Raw genomic sequence first — 21838 nt, 5'->3', positions numbered from 1 at the left:
CCCGGAGGAACCTTGTGTCTACAAGAAGGTTAGTGGGAGTGCAGTGACTTTTCTTGTACTTTATGTTGATGACATACTACTCATTGGGAATGATGTAGGGATGTTGCAGTCGACTAAAGTATGGTTATCCACACGTTTCTCGATGAAGGATTTGGGAGAAGCATCCTACGTATTGGGAATACGGATCTATAGAGATAGATCGAGGAGATTGCTTGGCTTGTCCCAATCCATGTACATAGACACCGTTCTCAAACGGTTTAGCATGGAAGAATCCAAGAAGGGATTCTTGCCAATGTCCCATGGGGTTCGTCTCTCGAAATCCATGCGTCCTCAAACGCAAATGGAAATCGAGGAGATGAAAAGGACACCTTATGCATCCGCTATAGGAAGCATAATGTATGGCATGCTATGTACACGACCTGATATTGCGTATGCTGTGAGCGTCACAAGCAGATATCAGTCCGACCCCGGCCCAGCCCATTGGAAGGCTGTGAAGGACATTCTCAAGTACTTGCGAAGAACTCGAGATTTTTTTTTGGTCTATGGGGATACCGAGTTGAAATTAGAAGGCTTCACGGATTCTAGTTTTCAATCGGACGTGGATGACTCAAAGTCAAACTCGGGGTATATATTCAAAGTCAACGGAGGTGCCGTGTGTTGGAAGAGTTCCAAACAAGGCACGACGGCTGATTCCACCACCGAGGCTGAATATATTGCAGCATCAGATGCTTCAAAGGAAGGGTCATGGATTAGGAAATTCATCCAAGAGTTGGGTGTATTTCCGAACGCTAGCGATCCAGTACGGCTGTACTGCGATAACAACGGAGCCGTAGCGCAAGCTAAGGAACCAAGAGCTCATCAGAAGTCGAAGCACGTGTTGAGAAAATACCATGTGATCCGAGAGATCATAGAGAGAGGTGAAGTCAAGCTAGACAGAGTCACCTCGGAGGACAATATTGCAGATCCCTTCACCAAGCCATTGTCAGGATCAGTCCACGAGAAACATCGAGAGTCGATGGGACTTAGATTTATGAGTAGTTGGCTTTAGGTCAAGTGGGAGATTGTTAGAGTAGGTGACCGGCAAGCCAACTTGTGGCTGTGGTCTTTCTCTTTTCTTTGTAATAAAACAATCGTTTTTCGTTCGTAATAATAAAATATCTTATTTGGCATTCTATATATGTTATCCCATGCAAGCAGCATAGATATAGTCCTAACGAGTTACTCTATTACTGTGAGTTGATCTAGTAGAATCGTGAGATAACTCAGCAATGTAATGTAACTGTTAAACCTTGTTCCTAGTCGATGGGTTACGCCAATAATGAGGATACCGGCCTTTCCCTTTTGAGACTAGCACTTAGTGTATGTGTACTGCGTCTCATCAGTCATCGGTGTTGTGACATCGGCATACTTGAGTGGGTGCTCATATTAGATGAGTTCACTGAACTCCCTCGCCCTAGAAATCTATAAGTGGTTCTCATTCATCGAGTAATAGGTTTCTAAGATATAGTTGTACACCATTAGTCCTTAAGACCCAGACATCACCGTGACTTCACTAGAGGACCGATTGTATCGTGACCTGTCCCTGAGTCCCACCGCGGACCGCTCCAAGGGCCAACGTTCGTGCAATCCGAAATCTAGTGTGAAGTCTGTGCATTGTAGTAGGGGATTCGAGCGCTTGAGTAGTCATGGATGTCCTGTGTGTTCTGACGGTTTATAATCCATGGAATCTCTGGCCAGAGTTGATAGTGGGGTGATTAGGGAAATGTGTTTCCCTAAGTCGCACACGAACGGATTTATAATACCTAGAACGTGCGCACGGTTATTGAACTTTATAAGAGGTCTCGGTGAACCAATGCCTCTAGTTCAATCGGGACATGTGCTACGAAGGGATCGTACTGTACGCTAACTATATCATAAGGTTCTTGCAGGCACTTCATTTGTATCTAGGGAATCATGATGCGTAGTTGCTAGACGCCAATCTTGATTCGTTGGGCACCGATTTGATCGGGATTAGGTAAAATGAGTTTTACTCTAATCGGGACTCTTGGGAGGAGTTCGTATAAGAACAATGTGTTGTTCGAATCACAAAGAGTTGTGAGCCCACGGCTAGCATACACCTGAACCATTGAGGGTCACACTTCTCGTGTAATATAGATCCTTGATAACAACAAGCATAGATTAATGTGTTAATCTTTGAACGATTGGATGTCGATATGATTGAATCCAAGATTCGCAATTGTGAATTGCGAATTGGAATAAACGTAGAGAAAGAGAGACATGCGGAATTTAGTGAACTTTCTAAATTGGGAAGCTTCCCGATTTAGCAAGTCCACTGAAGTGGAAGTTTCCAATTTTGGAAATTGGAAATTTCGAAGAGGCACTCGTATCGACGAGGACTTTGAGCTCGTCACAAATATAATTTTGTTATAATTTTGTGGACGATCGTTTGTTAGAAACGAGGCCGACAAGGGGATGGGCTTAATGCATCAGTGGGTCAAGCCCAATGACTTAAGCCCGCTAGGGTTGAAAACCCTAGGTATAAATAGACCTCAAAAGGAGTTTTGAGATCAGATTTTTCAGCACAAAAACCCTAGCCGCTCAACACCTCTCGGCCGTTGCATCTCCGCCGCGCCACCGCCGACCACCGCCGGAAACACCGCCGGTTTTCTCCTCTTTCTCCTTCATTTTATTCGTGTTGTTATCTAACTCGTTTATATCTAGTGCTATAGTTCGAGTGGGTCGAAAATACGAGGTGAAACCTAATTGGAGAGGAGCTGCTGCCCCGACGAATCCGTGCACCACCGCACGCGCCGCACCGCCGCTCACGCGCCGCCGCTGCCGCTGCCACGCGCCGCCGCTGCTGCTGCCGTTCGTCGCCGCTCGTTGCTTGCTGGATCAGCTCGGTCCAGCCGTGAGGTGCAGCCCCGTGGATTGGTAATTAGCAGCTTGTACGTGACTCGTTCTAGGATTTCGATTCGTCGAAATCTCACGCTACAAGAGGTAATCAAATCGGAACTTTCGTAATTCGATTCGAACATGTTTGTATGATTATTAATTTGCAAGCATGAGTAATACGTGATTACATGTTTCGATCTTATTGAATGATGAATAAGCATGTTTCGTGATTTTTCGGTTTTATGTATTTTTCAATTAAATCGAAAATTACCATATGTATGGCGGAAGCGTTAAGGTACGTTGACTATGTGATTAGTATTGCATGTAATCGAAACTAGTTCGATATAAAATTTTTAAATTCCGCTGCGTATACATGCACGATCCCCAACAAATACATAGTGATGCAAATAACACAGTAACTAAAATTATCGTCTGGCCCTCCACTCATCGTACATAGCTCTAGCTATATCGTCCCTCCACGACACCCATTGTTGTGAGGTTTCCACACTTTCAATAAACCTAAGTGCGGGATCGTTGCTGGGGTTATGGATTGGCCGGAGACTTGCTTCCAATGGGTCTACGGGCATCTCTTTACGAATGAAATTTTGTAACAAGCAACAAGCTATAATAATACGGTTGTGGACTTTGATAGGGTAATGGGAACTAGTACGCAATATGCCCCTACGTGACTTCAATAACCCAAACGATCTTTCTATTACATTTCGAGCCTTGGCATGCTTCATATTAAAATATTCCTTATAATCTTTAGGAGCATTATTACCATCCCATGCATCCAAGTGATACCTAACACCTCTATACGGGGCTAAAAACCCCTCTCCATTTGTGTAGCCATTATCGCAAAGGGTAATTTCCTGAAATCCACAAAATGAAAAATATTTTTAAATCACAGATATGTTAAAAAATATTGAAAGAGGTTTGGAAAGGATCAGTACCATCGGGAATTCTCAAACCATGAGGTCTACAAACGACATCTCGAAGGACTCTACTATCAGCAGCGGAACCCTCCCATCCAGTCAAAATATAACTATAACACAAGGTTGCATCACATACACCTAGCACATTGACTGAGATATCTCCTTTGCGATTTCTATAGCGCGCATTTTCTAGTTAAGCAACCCTAACTTTTATATAAGTACCATCTAATGCTCCTAAACATCCCTACACATTGAAACCAACAAGTTTCACAACACTTCGTTTGCAGATTACTAAACATATATATAGGTAAACTACATGTCTTTATTACCTTAAACGGTTTCCACCGAACGTCTGTACACCCCTCATCAATAGGTGTTGGCTTCACAATCAACAACGGGTATAGCTTAATTACAGCATTTAGAACAATATTGAAGTGCTTACTAACCGTATACCCCGATCTATTGAAATTATACCCTACAATTCTATTTTTTGTATGATGTCCCAATATATGCAAGAAAATGGCCAATTGTTCATTCACTTTTACATTTCGTGTATCAACTAAGCCACCAAAATTCTGAATTAGAAAACACAGCCGGACAAATGCATTTTTAGACATACGCAAATTATCAAAACAATGTACATCAGTACCGTGTATCAATCTATTATTTTTTTCTAATTGGTCGGGCACTCGAGCATTCAAACTATAAGACATATAAGAACGCACTAAACGATTACGAATTGCACGACGTTCTTTTAACTTACGATAAGCCCCATAACATGCCATAAGGAATAACTTGGAAATGTTAATTATTTCTTCCAAAACCAACAAGATCTCTTCATGCTCCTCTCTAATATCCATTTCAAACAAAAATTGTACGAAACTGCAATAACAAAATTAATAACAAGTTTACACATATAATATAATTTAAAATACCATACCCAACACATTAGAACCACAATATCATAATAATAAGTAAAAAAAATGTAGAAAAAATGTTAATTAAAAAGGAAGATTTAGCTCACCGATCCTGCGTATGAGTTAGTAGGAGCACCGACGCCGGAACGAACACCTTCTTGTGTTCGATTCTTCAACGAATTCAAAAAAATAGAGAATGCGGGATGAAGATGTAATGAATCCACGAAAAAATATGTATACGATTTAATTTACCCAGTGATTGTTCTTTCTCTGTTGAAGAACACCTGTGAAGCAAAAAATGGAAAAAAGAAAATTGGTTCGAATGGGGATCTGCTGTTATTGGTAAGATTGTGTGTGAAGTGGGTGGGAAAAGCAGATATTTTGCTTAATTGAATTTATTGATGAGGGTATTACTGTAAACTACCCTATGCCAGCTGTATTCATTTGTTTGGGATTGTGTAATCCACCCAATATTGGGTGGACAAGTTATCACTCAAGTAGGGGATTAAAAACCAGGCCAGCCATCAATCATGGGCTTTAATCACTCTAACCAAACGTCTGATTCAGTTGGATTAATTAGTCAATAACCCCTTATCACTCAAACCAAACGAGCCCTTAGTAGCTTATGAGTTTTGTTTATGTCAAAAACTCGATCGAATGGATTTTATATCCGACATACTCAAATAAGTTAAGTGGGTAAGACTCAAGAGCACAGGAGGAGAAAAGGGTAGTACCTAGAATTGTTTTCTAAGAAACTCCAAGAAGGATGATCGTCATTACGATTGAGTGGGGCCCAATTGCGGCAGCAAGACGAAGGTGTAAAATAGGTATGCGGCGTCGTAAATAATTACGAAAAGAGGGGAATCGGAAAAGTGAATGAGAAAGAAGGGAGACAGTATATATAGTAGCGGATGGGCGGGGAAGACAAAAAAGCCGAGCATTGTAGGCGGTCGCTTGAAAGGCAAAGAAATACCGCATCAAGGCATGCGTGCCTCTTCCACCCTGATCATCCGGAACATTCAAATTTAGGGTCAGGTGGCCACTTGGGGAGGGTTGGAATTTGGGCCGTTGGTTCTAAAACAGGATCAAAGGGATAGAAATAAAGTTCGACGGCACATACGACATGCACGACAGTCGAAGCGGAGATTGCAACCATTATGGCGTGTAATAAATTTGCTTGGTTTCGAGAAAAAATGAACGAATATCTTTACTTCGTCCTTTTATTTCCTATCGAACCACTTCATAAGGTTCATTAGAGAATAGTGGTTGATAAATGATGGGGGTTAGTTTGGTACCATTGGGCCGAACTCCCCATATTCAAGACTATTGGGCCAAAAGCCCAACGAATTATAAGAACCGAAATGGGCCGTCAGTTCGCTTAGTAGATCAACAGTTCGCCCAGAGAAGGATTCGCTGACCTAGGCTTCGCATGGTTGAGCTAAAGAGCTTTGCTCCACTTCCAGCGTGCCGTACAATGGATGAGGAGAAGGTGCGGTATATGGCGAGCTGATCTCCTGACTGTTGGAAGGCTTGATTCGTGGATTTTTTCCGTAAATAAATAAGGAAATCAGAGAACCTAACGCGGAAATCATGTTATGAATCTCGAACAAATTAAGGATTCTAAAATAGGAAATATCCATTTGAAAAGCTCCATATATAAGCAAATGTAATGATCTAGATGGCACCGGGAGTCCTTTTTCATTATGTCATCATGTATTCGACCAAAAATATTATTGAAACATAGATATTCTTTGATGATGTAAGATCTATACTTCAAGACCTCCTTCCAAACCCTACTCCCGTAGCCGCCGAAAAGCCCACCTAATGACCGTCTTGTCGCCGGAGAAGATGAATTAAACGAATGGAAAATGTATATTAAAACAGAGACCCAGAAGAGCGACCAACTTGTTCACCCTCATCTGCCCCGTTATTACTCGGTGAATCTATGGATTGAGGTATGTTAGTAGAGGAAACAAGTGTAAAATGAAGATCGCAAGTGGTGATGGTGACATGATGTGATGTCATGAGGAGCCCAAGTGAAACTGTAAAATGGGTCTTCATAACCCATATACGAATCATAATACGAATCATAATACAGGGGGTGTTATCGAGTTTCGCTCATCATCTTTCCTATAGATCTAAAAAATTGGGGAAAAAAAATCAAAAATCGAAATTTCTGAAATCGGAATGAAACTTTGACATCCAAAAACAGAAAATTTGGGGCCGGGAACAAACAAACAACAAAAGGACCAAGGCAAATTGGACTCTTGACTTATAATTTTCACATCAATGAACTGTTGATACACACTCCCGAACCACACCAACTTGAAACACATTAAACGGACTATCAGTTCAAAATCAGAAACCAAATACCTCGCAGCTAACTGCACAAAATGAGATGCTTAGATCGTACCCAATTTCTTGTTGGCTATATTCAAATTCATAGTGAACATATGCTTCTACTTACAACAAATTTACCATATCTCGACTCTAAGAATTCACATCTACACAAGTATTAGTTCAAGTAATCATATACTTCAAATGTACAAAACACAAAACCGTAAAATTATGCAGAAGCATCTCTCAAGCAATAATATATATATATATATATATATATATATATATATATATATATGAAGCTATAGAATCGACCAACTCACATCCTTTCAATCGTGTTATTACGAAAGAGTGCTGATTTCTTGAGCCCCTCTTGCAACCTTAATAAAGACGTCCTCTAATGTTGTGTCTGCCAGACCCCACGCCTGAACGGTGAATCTACTCTTTGCATTCTCTACTGCTTCAAACACATCTGCTATTCTTATCTCGTTTTTTGGCAACTCGAATTTTTGTGTACCTGAGATTTGGTATACCTTTGTTGCATTTGGTGAGAGTTGTTGTACTAACTTCTCTACTTCTTCCTCGTGAGTCGGAGATGTTGTCATCGTGAATACATACGATCCCCCGTATCTACCCTTGAGCTGTCATTTTGGAAAATATTGTAAATAAACGGCTAAGATGCAATGCAAAATAGTTCATGTAACGCAACACGTACAAACTATAGAACCGTAAATACAAAAGTTATATGATAAGGTAACAAGATTGGAAGAAGGTACAAATATGAGTTTCAATATATACAATGTAAAGATGATAACTCGTGAAAAATAAAACGTGCATTGACGACCAACACTGTAGTAACGTTACCTCTTTAGGGTTTCCGACACATTGCAAGCTTCCATCGACAAAAATTCCAAGACGGTCACATAAATGTTCTGCCTCTTCCATTGAATGCGCTGAATTATCAAATAAGATGTCTCACTAAGATGTTTTTTTACGTGCAACGCTTGTAAATCTAAAATATTCCATGCATGCACTCTTAGATAATTTAGTGTGTGAATTGGCGTGGAAAAGCAAAAGAGAAGGAAAGTATTACTGGTGAGAATTATAGCTCTGTTTTGCTTAGCACGTTTCACTACGTTCCACAACATGTTTCTTGAAGCAGGATCTAATCCAGTACTTGGCTCATCCATATACACCACCTTCGAATAACCAATTTTTTAGTAGAATAAGGTAACAACTTTAACAAAACTAATAACTTAATGTCGAACTAAACACGAATCGAAACTAAATATTAAGGATATGGATGTACGTACTTTTGGATCTCCGATAAGTGAAATGGCGACACTAAGTCTCCTCTTCATGCCTCCACTATATTTCCCCGCTTTTTTGTCTGCCACGCCACCATGAAATAAGTTTACACTCTTAAGAGATTCTTCCACTGCCTGCGTAAATATATAGAAATGTAGATGAAATTATAAATCTACAAAACCTGCATTAATCACATGGCAAATTGTATGGCCATTCCATTCATAACTCATCTCGTTGTGACACATTTAGCCAGATAAAAAAGTAATAACTAACTACAATCTAATGGAGCAATCTTTTCTCGTATATGGTGATGAACTAATGACGGTAGAACTGAGATATTCATATTTGTAGTCTTTAGTTGACGGAAATTGTACATATGTGTAGAAATCCCTATTTTTTTCCTTCGAATCTGCTTTTAGATTAGGATAATTTGTTTTCTAATTTGTTTTGTTTTAAGAGATTTGATTTTCCTAATTGTGTTATAAATAGCAGACATGCACACAGTTTGTACATATGTTCCTACTCAATATCAAACTGAATATCGATAATTTCTTAAACGAGTTGGACATGATTAACATCTATGATCCCACTTGAGGGGAAGTGCTGAAATCCTGAATTTATTATCCCTTCGAATCTGCTTTTAGATTTAGGAAAATTTGTTTCCTAATATGTACTGTAAATAGCAGCGACGTACACAGTTTATACATATGATAGTTACAGAGTATTATTAATGCTTTCAACCTGCGTTTGTGCATGTACTTTCAATTTCTTGAAGTTTCTCACTATATAGACTTACTTGTGTTAGGGCAGCACCTTGGAGATTTTTAAGCCTTCCATAGAAAAATAGGTGCTCTCTTCCCGTTAAAGTTTCCCACAGTAAGCTGCAAATTGTTTTTAAAAAGTTTACACGAATGCCCTTCTGAAATCGTGAATTTAAAACTCCATATGGTTCAAGTTGATGCTTACTCGTGTTGCGGACACACACCCATGCTGGTATAAATTCTATCCATATCAGTGCGTATATCTAGTCCTTGAACGTATGCAGTTCCAGAGCTTGGCTTTATGAGCCCAATCATCTGAAAAAACAAAAATATGATTAAATTAAATGTCATAAAATAAAAATCAATAAAAGAACCAAGGCCGAGAACTAACCATGTTGATGAATGAAGTTTTACCAGCCCCATTAGGACCAAGCATACCAAAGCATTCTCCCTCTGCCAAAGCAAGTGAGAGCTCTCTTACTGCAAATTTCTCGGGGTTTCCGTCCCTACTTGGATATATCTTTTTGAGATTATTGCATATGATTGAATGACTTGTACTTGATTCCAGTAGTAACTGTTCAACCTTCTCCCTCTAAATTAAATACACCAAAAAAAAATAATAAAAAATAGATAAACAAATATGATGCAACTATTGAATTAAAACAATAAATCGAGAAGAAAAATAATTTCCGATATAGGTTACCTCTTGGTCAACATCAAGCTTCTCCATCTGAACAAAAACTTTAGAGCCCTGCCTTTGCAAGCTCGGTTTACGGAAGGAGGATGACGAGAGGTTTTTTTGCTTCTTCCGCAAGAAAAATAGAGGATTTTTTCCAGATGACACAACTTGATCTGCATAATAAGCAGTACAAAGAACGACTAACCATTCGACTGCAATGATGATCAAGACATCTCTCATTCCGTTATTGCTATCATTTAAATCTTTCCATTGCATTCCACCAGTTCCCATATAATTTCCATTGAACGCGTATTGTGAAAACTCATATAACCCACGATAAAGGGAAAATCCTGGAAATAACTCCATAGCGATTATCCCTGCTTCTGCAGATTGATTAAAAGAATAGTTACGGGGCTAGATAAAAATTATACACACAAGTAATGTAGTACAAGAAAGAACAGTGTTATTGTAAATGAGAAGGTTGACAAAAGATTCATAATTAATAAACTAAGCAGATCTATTTGCCATTACTTTTCAGTCTATATTAATCAATTAAAGAAAAAAAAAAAGAACTTTCGCCTTGTTCATAACAGTGAACAGTTAAACAAAGAATTTGATAACGTATAGCATTATATAAAAAGAAAAATAAGAAGTGACGTACTTGGGAACGACGAATCTTGGAGAAAGAACTGAAAAAGGAAGCCACCCAAGAGCCCAGTTCCAAATACCATCATATACCCCACAACTGAGATTTTTTACGGTTTTCGACGAAATGTCATTAAAAAATTATATAATAAACATGTCATGAATTAACTATATAATAAACACTGAGGTCGTACCTGTAGCAGTCTTCACGGTAGAAAACCAATCAGCAACAAGAAAAGCCAAACAAATTTGCAAATTTATGAAGAGGAAATAAAACACAAACTGGATGCTATAATCGTTTAGTCTGAAGAAGTTTAATCCTGAAAACCAAATATATCAGGGATTAAGTTAAGCAACTTCTACGGAACCCGAAAAGGATTTAATATATAATTTATTTTACCGATGGCAGAGCCAAATATGACAAAGCATAGCATGTAGATTGAAGATATTGCTAGAAAATAAGCGTAAGATATCATCCAATAAGGTCCATCTCCAAGCCCGTGCATTTTCATCATAATTCTTAGTCTGTGCTCTTTCTCGTAAACCAAAGATGTTAGTACAACCTGCAACAAAATACGAAGATAATAGCATTAATGACACTAATGCTAATGTACTGTATCAATAATTTTACGAAGGAAAATATTAATTGGAACTCACAGGAAACAGCTGTACAATAACCCATGTAAAGAAGAGTGGCCCGAGGAGAGATGAGAAATCTAGCCTGAGTTTTGTTCCAGACTTTGGCATTTCTTTCACAAACTCGAAAAGCATTTTTGTGGTTGGTCCAAGCAGAAATTGAAGATAGGCATTTGACGCCTGTGTATTGTTTTAAAAATCAAGTGTACCATGTAAAGAAAATAAAGTGAGAAAATTGAATTCAATAAGAGAAGGTAATGATTTTACTAACCAAATTTATTGAACGAGGCACCCGTATCAAGGAAAGAGGCTGATTGCCTGTGTCGTTCTTATACGTAGAATTGTACCATACGGTAACATTGAATAGATTCTCGTTTGAATTCTCGAAATCATAAGCTGCGAAACGAAGGAGACAATTAATTATGTCATTTTCACATTAAACTGGTTAATTTTTATCACAATGCCGTCTTATTCGCAAACCTGCTAATATCTCATTAATCTTTCTCTCCGGATTCCCCTTACGGTAACCCTTGTACAGCTCATCATTGATCTCGGTAGAACTATTGCGCCACAATTGTAAGCCTTGTGCGCAACGTACATCTGGATTTTATACAGTAAGTTCAAGGAAATGTTAAACTGAAGATCTTAATAGTTACTAGACTACCTTTTTTCTAACAACATTTTGAAAACAATATTAATCCTACCTTGTTGTAATGTAGCAGAACCTAATTTGATAGCAACAGAAAATCGAGATGTTGATAGGCATTGAGGTTGAAGAAGGTCAACGGGAAAACTTGAAAGAAAAGCAGAATCAATAAAACTGACAACCCGGGTTTTTGATTCCGAACCCTGAAAAACCAGAATTATTAAAACACTCAGTTTAAGATATGAAGGAAAAAAGAAACAATTACCAAAGAATAGGAGTATAAAAAGAAATACCACTGACCAAGGCATAATCTGCTAAGCTGTGCAGAATATCTGAGAAATTTATATTTAATGGCCTCGATAACATGTTTCCAGCCACCGCTATAAAGTCAAAGGAAGAGGTTAAGCATCACCTCATGCTCTCCTTAAAAACAAGATATTAATAAAATAAAATAAAAGATGAAATGGACATACTTTGACCAAATGTTTGGTTATTCCCTGTAATAAGCGTAGTTACGGGACAGGAACCTGTTTGCTTGCATGAATCTCCAGGCAGGTCTCCATATGATGTAACATCAGTTCTAACAGCACGATATTGCTGAGCTGGCACTTGTAATAACGGAGGCCATTCCGGAGGATGGGGAATGGGACAGCTGAACGCTTGGTCCAAAGTCGAGTATTCGATCCCACACCTTGTTTCGCATTGGCCATTCCCTGTATCAACACAAGTGCAGCCACACCTTCTTGAGGGCTTATCTAATTCACTGTTCACCAACATTTGGATGAGAACAAGCAACAAACAGAGGAAAAGTGGGAATAGAACGAGTCGAATATTTGTCTTGATATTACGTTTCTGCATGAAAAGGGAAAAAAATGAACATGAAACCAGTTTAGAATAACATTATCATAGATTAAATGCTAGTGAAGTTTATAATACCAAATGCTTTCTTTTCCCTTCCGCATTGATATTAATAAACATTTTGCAATCATAATATTAATCCAATACAAAAATGCATATATAAAAGCTTGATGTAACACTAACAGACAAAAGCTTAGATAAAATGACCTCTACGCTGAGGAATATATTATCTGTTCATTGAAACGAAACACAATTTTATTCATAGATGACATTATCCATTTTGAAAAACAAAAACAACACATATTCATTCTCCCGGAAATACGCGGTACAAGTACAATCCCAACACGCATTTTCCAAAAACATTTCACTGAAACTCCCCAAACTGATTCCAAACATAGCATAAACTTTCAGACTGAGGCATATAAAGTTACAGCAGAGTTGAATTGACTACTACGTGGTCGCAATATAAAACTATAATCACAAGATTCAACATAAATTCAAATTAAATAGAATCTAAGTGCACCATAGAAAGAAAAAAAATGGGTAAATTACGGGGACCCCCCAGAGGTAAGGTCAAATTACGGATAAATCCCTCATGTTTGGGAAACTACAACTCAACTATGAATCTTTTTACACGTCCACTTTTATGGTGTCAAATTCAAAAAAATCTCCTTAGATTCCATGGACTGTTCACTAATTTGTACTCGTTCTGTGCAAAAAGGCAGTTTTCAGATGCACCACAATCTAATATTTACAAGCCAATGGCCCAATAGACACGTCTTATGATCATCTTGTTTCAAAATATGGAGCTCGAATGTGATAAAACGGGTACAAATCGGAGAATACTCCACATAATTTAGAAGATTCCACTAAATTTGACACTGCAAGGGTGAACGGGTGGTTGTAATTATCCAAACAAGAGGGGGTTTTTTGTAATTTGACCTGGAAGGCCGTAATTTACCCAAAAAAAAATTAGAAGGACGAAAAAAAATCCGTGGAACAACCACAACAACAGCCTTCAACAGTGATTTCTCCACAAAAATTCATAATTCTTCGATCATTAAAGCCATCTACATCCCCACTAGTACACCGATAAATAAAATTCTGAAATATGCATGCGAGGTAAATAAAACTAACACAGTAGAAAATATCAGCAAAAGCAATGAAATGAATTTGAACTGAAATCAAATACCATCAAATAAACCTAAAAAAAAAATCCGAAATTCGAGGGAAAAAGGAACTCGATAATGAACTCGCCTGAAAAATCAGGTTCTTCCTCAGCAAAGCGTTGGCTTGAGTCCAGAAACTCGACGGCGCGTTTGAAGAATCCGCCATGCTTTTCGATATCAGCAGAATTTTTCTCTCTTTTTATTCTGCAGAGTTTGAATTTCGTTCCATAGAAGATATTTTGGGTTTCAGTGTTCCCATTAACACTGTTAGACTAATCTACGATTCAAAGTAAGACTATAATGACGTTTGCTGGGGAATTTCGCGGAATTTATCGAGTTTAAATGACTATAATGCCCCTCACGCGCATATCGCTCCTGGTCTGAACTAGGTTTCCTTCAAAAAGGTAGTTCGATAAATTAGTAACCTCGTTTAAATAATATTGTTTTTCCAATTCATACTCGGTAAAAATGTACTTAATTATTTTTTCAATAATTTAATATTTCGATAATTTATAGAATTTTGTTAGTCCAAAACTGTATTAATTTATCGTAGTCCAAGTAGAAAAATTGGAGGTAATTGGAGAATAAAAATTTGAAGGAGGGGGTGGGGGTTTTGTCGAATAAAAAGAGAAATATTGGGGGAAATTTGGAGGATAAAAAGTCGAGGGGGGGTTTTGTTAAATAAAAAGATAAATATTGGAGGTAATTTGGAGGATAAAAAGAGAAATATTGGGGTTTTGTTACAATAAATGTATTTGACTATTTTCATATTTGCACTTCAAGAAAACCTTTACATCAACACAAGCATCAGTTCAACTAATTAATACATCAAAATGTACAAACAAAACTGTAATAATAATTTACGCAGAATCATCTCTCAAGCCATAATACACAACAATATACGAAGCTATACGAAATCGACTCACGAGAGAGTACTGTCTGCTTGAGCCCCTTTTGCAACCTTAATAAAGACATCCTCTAATGTAGTGTCTGCCAAACCCCACGCCTGAACAGTGAATCTACTCTTTGCATTGCCAACTGCTTCAAACACATCTGCTATTCTTATCTCGTTTTTCGGCAACTCGAACTTTTGTGTACCCGAGATTTGGTATACCTTTGTTGCATTTGGTGAGAGTTGTTGTACCAAGTTCTCTACTTCTTCCTCGTGAGTCGGTGATGTAGTCATCGTGAATACGTACGATCCTCCGTATCTACCCTTGAGCTGTCATTTTCGAACCGTGAATGCCTAAGTTCTAGGATAACTCGGGAAATATAAAATGTGAATTGATGGAAGACATTTTGAAAATTACCTCTTTCGGGTTTCCGACACATTGCAAGCTTCCGTCCACAAAAATTCCGAGACGGTCGCATAGATGTTCTGCCTCTTCCATTGAATGCGCTGAATTATCAAATAAGTTGCTGGAATTACTACCATAGTAAATCGAAAATTTTCCATGCATGCACGTACACATAATTTAGCGTCTGCGCATGAGTGTGGAAAACCGAAAGAAAATGAAAGTCTTACTGGTGAGAATTATAGCTCTGTTTTGCTTGGCACGTTTCACTACGTTCCACAACATGTTTCTTGAAGCAGGATCTAATCCAGTACTCGGCTCATCCATATACACCACCTTCGAATAACCAATTTTATGAGTATAAAAAGTTAACATTAACGAAACGTATAACTAAACTTGAGTTGAAATCAAGATAAGGATATGGATGTACGTACTTTTGGATCTCCGATAAGTGAAATGGCGACACTAAGTCTTCTCTTCATGCCTCCGCTATATTTCCCCGCTTTTCTGTCCGCCACGCCACCATGGAATAAGTTCACACTCTTAAGAGATTCTTCTACTGCCTGCGTAAATATGTAGAAATGTAGATGAAATTATAAATCTACAAAACCTGCATCACTCACATGCCAACTTGCATGATCGTAAATACATAATACAGTCTCGTTAGGTTGGCAAAATAATCCATGGTTAATTAAATAAATGGGAGCTTTGTTTGATATTTGGTTAGTCCAATAACTTTTCGCACCAGCCATTGGCCCCACCCGAAAAGTAGACTTACTTGTGTTAGGGCAGCACCTTTGAGATTTTTAAGCCTTCCATAGAAAAGTAGATGCTCTCGTCCCGTTAAAGTTTCCCACAGTAAGCTGCAAATTGTTTTAAATTGGATAAAAATTAACACAAATGTACTCCTAAAATCATGACTTTAAAACTCCAAATCGGCTATAACCATATACTTCAAATTGATGCTTACTCGTGTTGCGGACACACACCCATGCTGGTATATATTCTATCCATATCGGTGCGTATATCTAGTCCTTGAACATATGCAGTTCCAGAGCTCGGCTTTATGAGCCCAATCATCTGACAAAACAAAAATACGATTAAATCATATGGATAATAAAAACGAACTAGAACAGATAATGGGAGAATATTATCCAATAAAAGAACCAAGGCCGTGAACTAACCATGTTGATGAATGAAGTTTTGCCAGCACCGTTAGGACCAAGCATGCCAAAGCATTCTCCTTGCGGCAAAGCAAGTGAGAGCTCTCTTACTGCAAATTTCTCGGGATTTCCGTCCCTACTTGGATATATCTTTTTGAGACTATTGCATATGATTGAATGACTTGTACTTGATTCTAGTAGTAACTGCTCAACTTTCTCCCTCTAAATTAAATACAAAAAAAGAGAAATTGAGATAATACGACGAGGAATATGCACGATCTCATTAATCAAATTGAAAATCATGAAGAAAAATGACAATAAACAATAAGTTACCTCTTGGTCAACATCAATCTTCTCCATCTGAACAAAAACTTTAGAGCCCTGTCTTCGCAAGCTAGGTTTACGGAAAGATGATTGAAGATTCTTTTGCTTCTTCCGCAAGAAAGATAGGGGATTTTTTCCAGACGACACGACTTGATCTGCATAATATGCAACACCGAAAACAACCAGCCATTCCACTGCAAGAATGATCAAGACCTCTCTCATTCCGTTATTGCTGTCATTTAAATCTTTCCATTCCATTCCACCAGTACCCATATAATTTCCATTGAACGCGTATTGTGAAAACTCGTATAAACCACGGTATAGGGAAAACCCTGGAAATAACTCCATAGCGATTACACCTGCTTCTGCATTGTCAAGAGAACCAAGTGTTAACCTTTATCTATATCTACAAACAGAATGACCTCATATCTGGTCTAACACTGTTGAATAAAATGAAACTATTCTTCGTGTTACTATCATGTAATCTTATTTTCTGTTATTTTGCAAGAAGAATGGTGAACATTTCAGGTTTGATAATATAAATTAAAAGGATGTGAAATTGCTACTTCCTACTCTCAAACTAGTTCCTGATAATTATTTTTACTTACTTGAGAATGAAGAATCTTCGAGAAAGAATTGAAAGAGGAATCCACCCAAGAGACCAGTTCCAAATACCATCATATATCCCACGACTGAGAATTTTAGGGTTTTAGTTAGAGATCAAGAGATACTGTTGAAAAAAAAATGAACATGGAAGTTAATAAATTGTTATGTTGAGGACACACCTGTAGCAGTCTTCACGGAAGAAAACCAATCAGCAACAAGAAAGGCCAAACAGATTTGCAAGTTTATATAGAGGAAGTAAAACACAAACTGGATGCTGTAATCATTTAGTCTGAAGAAGTTCAACCCTGAAAGCCAATGATATCAGTGATTAAGCAACTTGTACGGAACCCGAAAAAGATTAAATAATTATGATTAATTCAGTAGATGTAATTTTTACCAACGGCTGAGCCAAATAGCACGAAGCATAGCATGTAGATTGAAGATATTGCTAAAAAATAAGCATAAGATATCATCCAATAAGGACCATCTCCAAGCCCGTGCATTTTCATCATAATTCTTAGTTTGTGCTCTTTCTCGTAAACCAAAGATATCAGAACAACCTGCAAGAAAATAATAAGGATTCGTATTAATCCTACATAAATATCGAGATAAATAGGGAATGCTGAGGAAAACAGATAGAATAAAATGTTGAAAGTTCAAATGAAATACATGCACGTACAGGAAAACATTAACTTAAAGTATATCTCTTCACAATGGAAAATATTAATTGAACGTACAGGAAACAGTTGTACAATGACCCATGTGAAGAAGAGTGGCCCAAGGAGAGAAGAAAAATCCAGCCTAAGTTTCGTTTCGGGCTTTGGCATTTCTTTCACAAACTCGAAAAGCATTTCCGCAGTTGGTCCAAGCAGAGATTGGAGATAGGCATTTGAAGCCTGTACATATACACTAAATTAGACACTAAATTTGAAGCCTGTATATGCATACAGTAAGAGAAGGTAAGGATTTAGATACCAAGTTTATTGAACGAGCCACCCGTATCAAGTTTAGAGGCTGATTGCCTGTGTCACTCCTATATGTGGAATTGTACCATATAGTAACATTGAACAGATTGTCTTTTGAGTTCACAAAATCGTAAGCTGTGAAACAAAAGAAACAAAAAATTAGATCATTCACATAAAACAGGTAAACATTTTTTGCACAATGCATTCTTATTCTCAAACCTGCTAAAATCTCGTTGATCTTTGACTCCGGATTCCCCTTAAGGTAACCCTTGTATAACTCACTGTTGATCTCAGAAGAACTATTGCGCCACAACTGTAAGGCTTGAGCACAACGTATATCTGGAATTTATACAATAGGTTCTCAGAAAAGTTAAATGGACTTATTTTGTGAACCAGTATGCGAATTTGAATTTGAAATCCCAAATGAAGATCAAATAATCCATGTAATGCTGCTGTTTCCCAAAGTTAATGACACTTTGGAAAGAGAAATAATTCAATGAAAGTTACCTTTTTCTAATGCAGTAGCACCTAATTGGATAGTAACAGAAATTTGAGAATTTGATGAGCATTGAGGCTGAAGAATATCAATCGGAACATTTGAAAGAAAAGCAGTATCCAGAAAATTAGTAAACCGAGTATCTGTTTCCGAACCCTGAAAAACCAGAACTCCGTAAGTCATTACCATAAAATAAATTACTAAAAACATACATAGTTTAAGCTATGAAGTGTGTAGCATCATCATTACAGAATTGAAAAAACATAATAAAAATTTACCACGGCAATAAGATATGTAAAAAAAGATACTACTAACCAAAGCATTATCTGCTAAGCTGTAAAGAAGATCTGAGGAATCTATATTTACTGGCCTCGAGAACATGTTTCCAGCCACAGCTATAAAGTCAAAAGAGAAGCATTAAACACCGCCCCATGCTCTCCATATAAACGAGATAGTTAAAAAAAAAAAAAAAAAAAAAAGATGAAGTACGTACTTTGACCAAATGTTTGATTATTCCCTGTAACAAGTGTAGTTACAGGACAGGAACCTGTTTTCCTACATGAATCTCCAGGCAGATCTCCATATGATGTAAAATCAGTTCTAACTGCACGAAATTGCGGTGCTGGTACTTGTAATAACGGAAGCCACTCCGGAGGATGAGGAATGGGACAGCTAAACGCTTGGTCCAAAGTTGAGTATTCGATCCCACACTTTTTTTCACACGGGCCTTTCCCTGTATCAACACAAATGCAGCCACACCTGTTTGAGGGCTTATCCAATTGAGTGTTCACCAATACTTGGATAAGAACAAGCAACAAACAGAGGACAAGTGGGAATAGAACGAGTCGAACATTTGTCTTCATATTACGTTTCTGCATCAAAAGAAAAGCATGAAAACAAAAACCCAATTTAGAACGACATTATTATAGACTAAATACAATAAATATTTACATCATCCAATTATTCATTCCTATATATAAAACAGCATTTTACAATCGTTATTACCCCACTCCAATACTAACATGTATCTAATTCATAACAGCTTCGATGAAATGACATCTAAATTTTGAAATATATTTTCTGTTAACGGAACACTTTCGATTCCATAGATCATATCATCCATTTTGAAAGGAAAAAAAAAACACACATTTTCCAAAAAAATCACTGAAAATCCCATAAATTATCCCGAAAAATAGCCTAAAATACAGATTGAGGCATCGCGCATTGACGCAGCAGATGCACAAAATATCCAATCCATCATGCATTTACAGTGATCATGAAATTGTGCGTTTACACAGTTTGACCCAAGAAAAGAGAGAGTTAATTGACTTTCACCAGATTTAAAAATGAAATTATAAATAACCTAATCAAAAAATCAACAAAAGTTCAAATTACATAGAATTTAATTAAGTGCATCCCAGAAATCATTTACAAATGCCATTCCCACGGTAAATCAAACCTTCAATCCTCAAATAATTCATAATTTTTCGACGGAAATACACCAAAAGGGAAAATAAACAAACAAACAATCCAAAAAAACTGAGTCAAAAACGAACTCAAATGTACTCGCCTGAAAAATCAGATTCTTCCTCAGCAAAGCGTTGGCCTGAGTCCAAAAACTCGACTGCTCATTGGTCGAATCCGCCATTTTTTTTTCTTCCAAAATTCGACCGTTGCAAATTGCAATAGCTCACTTTTTTTCCCCCTTTTGGTACGAATTATTATACAGATTTTGCACTTCGTTCCATTTTAGAAGATGTGTTGTTGGTTTCAGTGTGTTTCAATTTGCGCACTCTTTTTACACCGTTATATATCAATTCTCGATTTGAAAGTAAGATTGTAAATTGACGTTACTACCCTTCACTGCTATCGAATTTCGCGGAATTTGTCGTGCTTAAATGACTAAATTGCCCCTCACGCGTTTTTAGTTATTCTTTACTTTCTTTTGTTTTTTTTTTTCAAAGGTGAGTAATTGGGACAAAGATTACAATAATGCATATCTTAATTGCCTTAATAATCTTGATAAGAATTAAATAACAGTCAACGAAAATTTATTTCTCCAAAAAATAAAATTAAAAAAGTCAACGAAAGTATGATGGCATCACGGCTTAGACAATGCATCACACACTAGTGGTAGACATTGAACTTTATTCATGTTATATAATCTTTTGACGAACTCCTTTGTATTATATATCATATTTGTATGAACATTTATGTTTTGTAAATATTACTAATAAAATTTATTTTATTTCATGTTTTAAAACTAATAATGTTTATGTTTTTGAAATATTATCGTGTGCATCACATATGAAAATAATACGGTCGGAATAATACTAGTTTATTTAATATTGTTGACACTTGAATTTCAGAATAAATCAGTGATTAATAGCCAATTTAGTCGGTTATTAATTTGGGTCTCGAACCGAAGTTCACGACTTATTTGTGTTTTACAAATGGATTTAATTAAATAATAAATTCTTATTTTATAGATTATCTAATTGTACACAAATCGAATCCGACAAATCAAATGGCAGATGTCCAAGTCCACCGACCCATGCTACAAGTCAAAAATTTAACTCGTATCTATAAAAAGGAACTTCAGAGACACATAACGGACTCTCAAACTTAAGTCTCGAGTATCCGCCGCGAATTCATAACATATTTGAATTCAATGCTTTTATATTTATTCGATTCAAGAAAAAGCTTATGAGCCCTTAAATCGATTTAGGAGAGAAGAATTTGATGAATTCCCAAAAATTGTAATCCACACTTTTGTTTGATTAATAAATTATATTTGTTCTTGTTTTTCTTGTCTCGTATTTATATTTTGCAGACTCAGTAATTTGTGGTTAACAAATATAACATATAAAATCACAATTTCTTATAGTTGCTACCAAACAAAAAAATGGAAATCAAATCACTTAGTAATTTAAATACACATTCAACACATGAACATGTCATGTAATTACACCATTCCCTATGGATAACTTAATGATACAATCAACTGACCAACTACTACAAACTATAAATAAATTGAAAGAAGTTAGAACTTGTACTAAATATTTTTATTCATAAATCAGATTCTATGAACTTTCATAGAAACTTGTGTTGCAGTATTGGTTCTTAATTTAATTTAATTATTTAATTTAGTCAATGTCACATGAATTTCCCGATAATGCAGGTCTCGACCCGGCATATTTGAA

General features: G+C 37.0%; 2 protein-coding genes across 3 annotated transcripts; both read right to left on the bottom strand.

Annotated features, from left to right (window-relative positions):
* Window positions 1–7146: 7146 nt before the first annotated feature.
* On the bottom strand, window positions 7147–14136 carry LOC105959783 (ABC transporter A family member 7). The gene is made up of 19 exons (XM_088823536.1): window positions 13875–14136; window positions 12233–12611; window positions 12060–12139; window positions 11818–11962; window positions 11594–11713; window positions 11385–11509; window positions 11135–11293; window positions 10878–11040; window positions 10672–10797; window positions 10494–10577; window positions 9857–10215; window positions 9545–9745; window positions 9359–9468; window positions 9189–9273; window positions 8398–8526; window positions 8178–8283; window positions 7949–8037; window positions 7383–7725; window positions 7147–7352 (listed from the first exon to the last, which is right to left on the bottom strand). Exons 1-18 carry the CDS (start codon window positions 13950–13952, stop codon window positions 7426–7428), a joined length of 2838 nt encoding a protein of 945 aa, XP_088679662.1. The 5' UTR covers window positions 13953–14136; the 3' UTR covers window positions 7147–7352; window positions 7383–7425.
* Window positions 14137–14521: 385 nt separating this feature from the next.
* Window positions 14522–20770, bottom strand: LOC105959786 (ABC transporter A family member 7). Of its 2 annotated transcripts, XM_012983938.2 has the most exons (18): window positions 20206–20770; window positions 19129–19507; window positions 18951–19030; window positions 18647–18791; window positions 18359–18478; window positions 18150–18274; window positions 17912–18070; window positions 17572–17734; window positions 17354–17479; window positions 17177–17260; window positions 16578–16933; window positions 16266–16466; window positions 16052–16161; window positions 15860–15944; window positions 15516–15644; window positions 15312–15417; window positions 15097–15185; window positions 14522–15008 (listed from the first exon to the last, which is right to left on the bottom strand). In XM_012983938.2, exons 1-18 carry the CDS (start codon window positions 20281–20283, stop codon window positions 14709–14711), a joined length of 2835 nt encoding a protein of 944 aa, XP_012839392.2. In that variant the 5' UTR covers window positions 20284–20770; the 3' UTR covers window positions 14522–14708. The 2 variants fall into 2 exon arrangements, with proteins under 2 accessions (XP_012839392.2, XP_088679661.1); XM_088823535.1 differs by having other exon boundaries at window positions 18150–18478; window positions 20206–20621.
* Window positions 20771–21838: the final 1068 nt, after the last annotated feature.

The sequence above is a fragment of the Erythranthe guttata genome, chromosome 9 (genome assembly GCF_056151865.1).
Source record: "Erythranthe guttata isolate IM_541 chromosome 9, IM_541, whole genome shotgun sequence".
NCBI classification, from domain to species: domain Eukaryota; kingdom Viridiplantae; phylum Streptophyta; class Magnoliopsida; order Lamiales; family Phrymaceae; genus Erythranthe; species Erythranthe guttata.
Note: the sequence above shows the minus strand (reverse complement) of the source record. Positions and strands in the feature narration are given on the sequence as shown.

What these genes read in the sequence shown, in the direction of transcription:
- LOC105959786 (XM_088823535.1), bottom strand. Translation starts at nt 20,283, where the DNA reads ATGGCGGATTCGACCAATGAGCAGTCGAGTTTTTGGACTCAGGCCAAC. An exon ending in TAATCAAACATTTGGTCAAA is followed by an intron (nt 19,031 to 19,128) that starts GTACGTACTTCA and finishes TTGACTTTATAG; the next exon opens with CTGTGGCTGGAAACATGTTC. An exon ending in GCTTAGCAGATAATGCTTTG is followed by an intron (nt 18,792 to 18,950) that starts GTTAGTAGTATC and finishes CTGGTTTTTCAG; the next exon opens with GGTTCGGAAACAGATACTCG.
- LOC105959783 (XM_088823536.1), bottom strand. Translation starts at nt 13,952, where the DNA reads ATGGCGGATTCTTCAAACGCGCCGTCGAGTTTCTGGACTCAAGCCAAC. An exon ending in CCAAGATTCGTCGTTCCCAA is followed by an intron (nt 10,216 to 10,493) that starts GTACGTCACTTC and finishes ATCAATCTGCAG; the next exon opens with AAGCAGGGATAATCGCTATG. An exon ending in AGCTTGATGTTGACCAAGAG is followed by an intron (nt 9,746 to 9,856) that starts GTAACCTATATC and finishes TATTTAATTTAG; the next exon opens with AGGGAGAAGGTTGAACAGTT.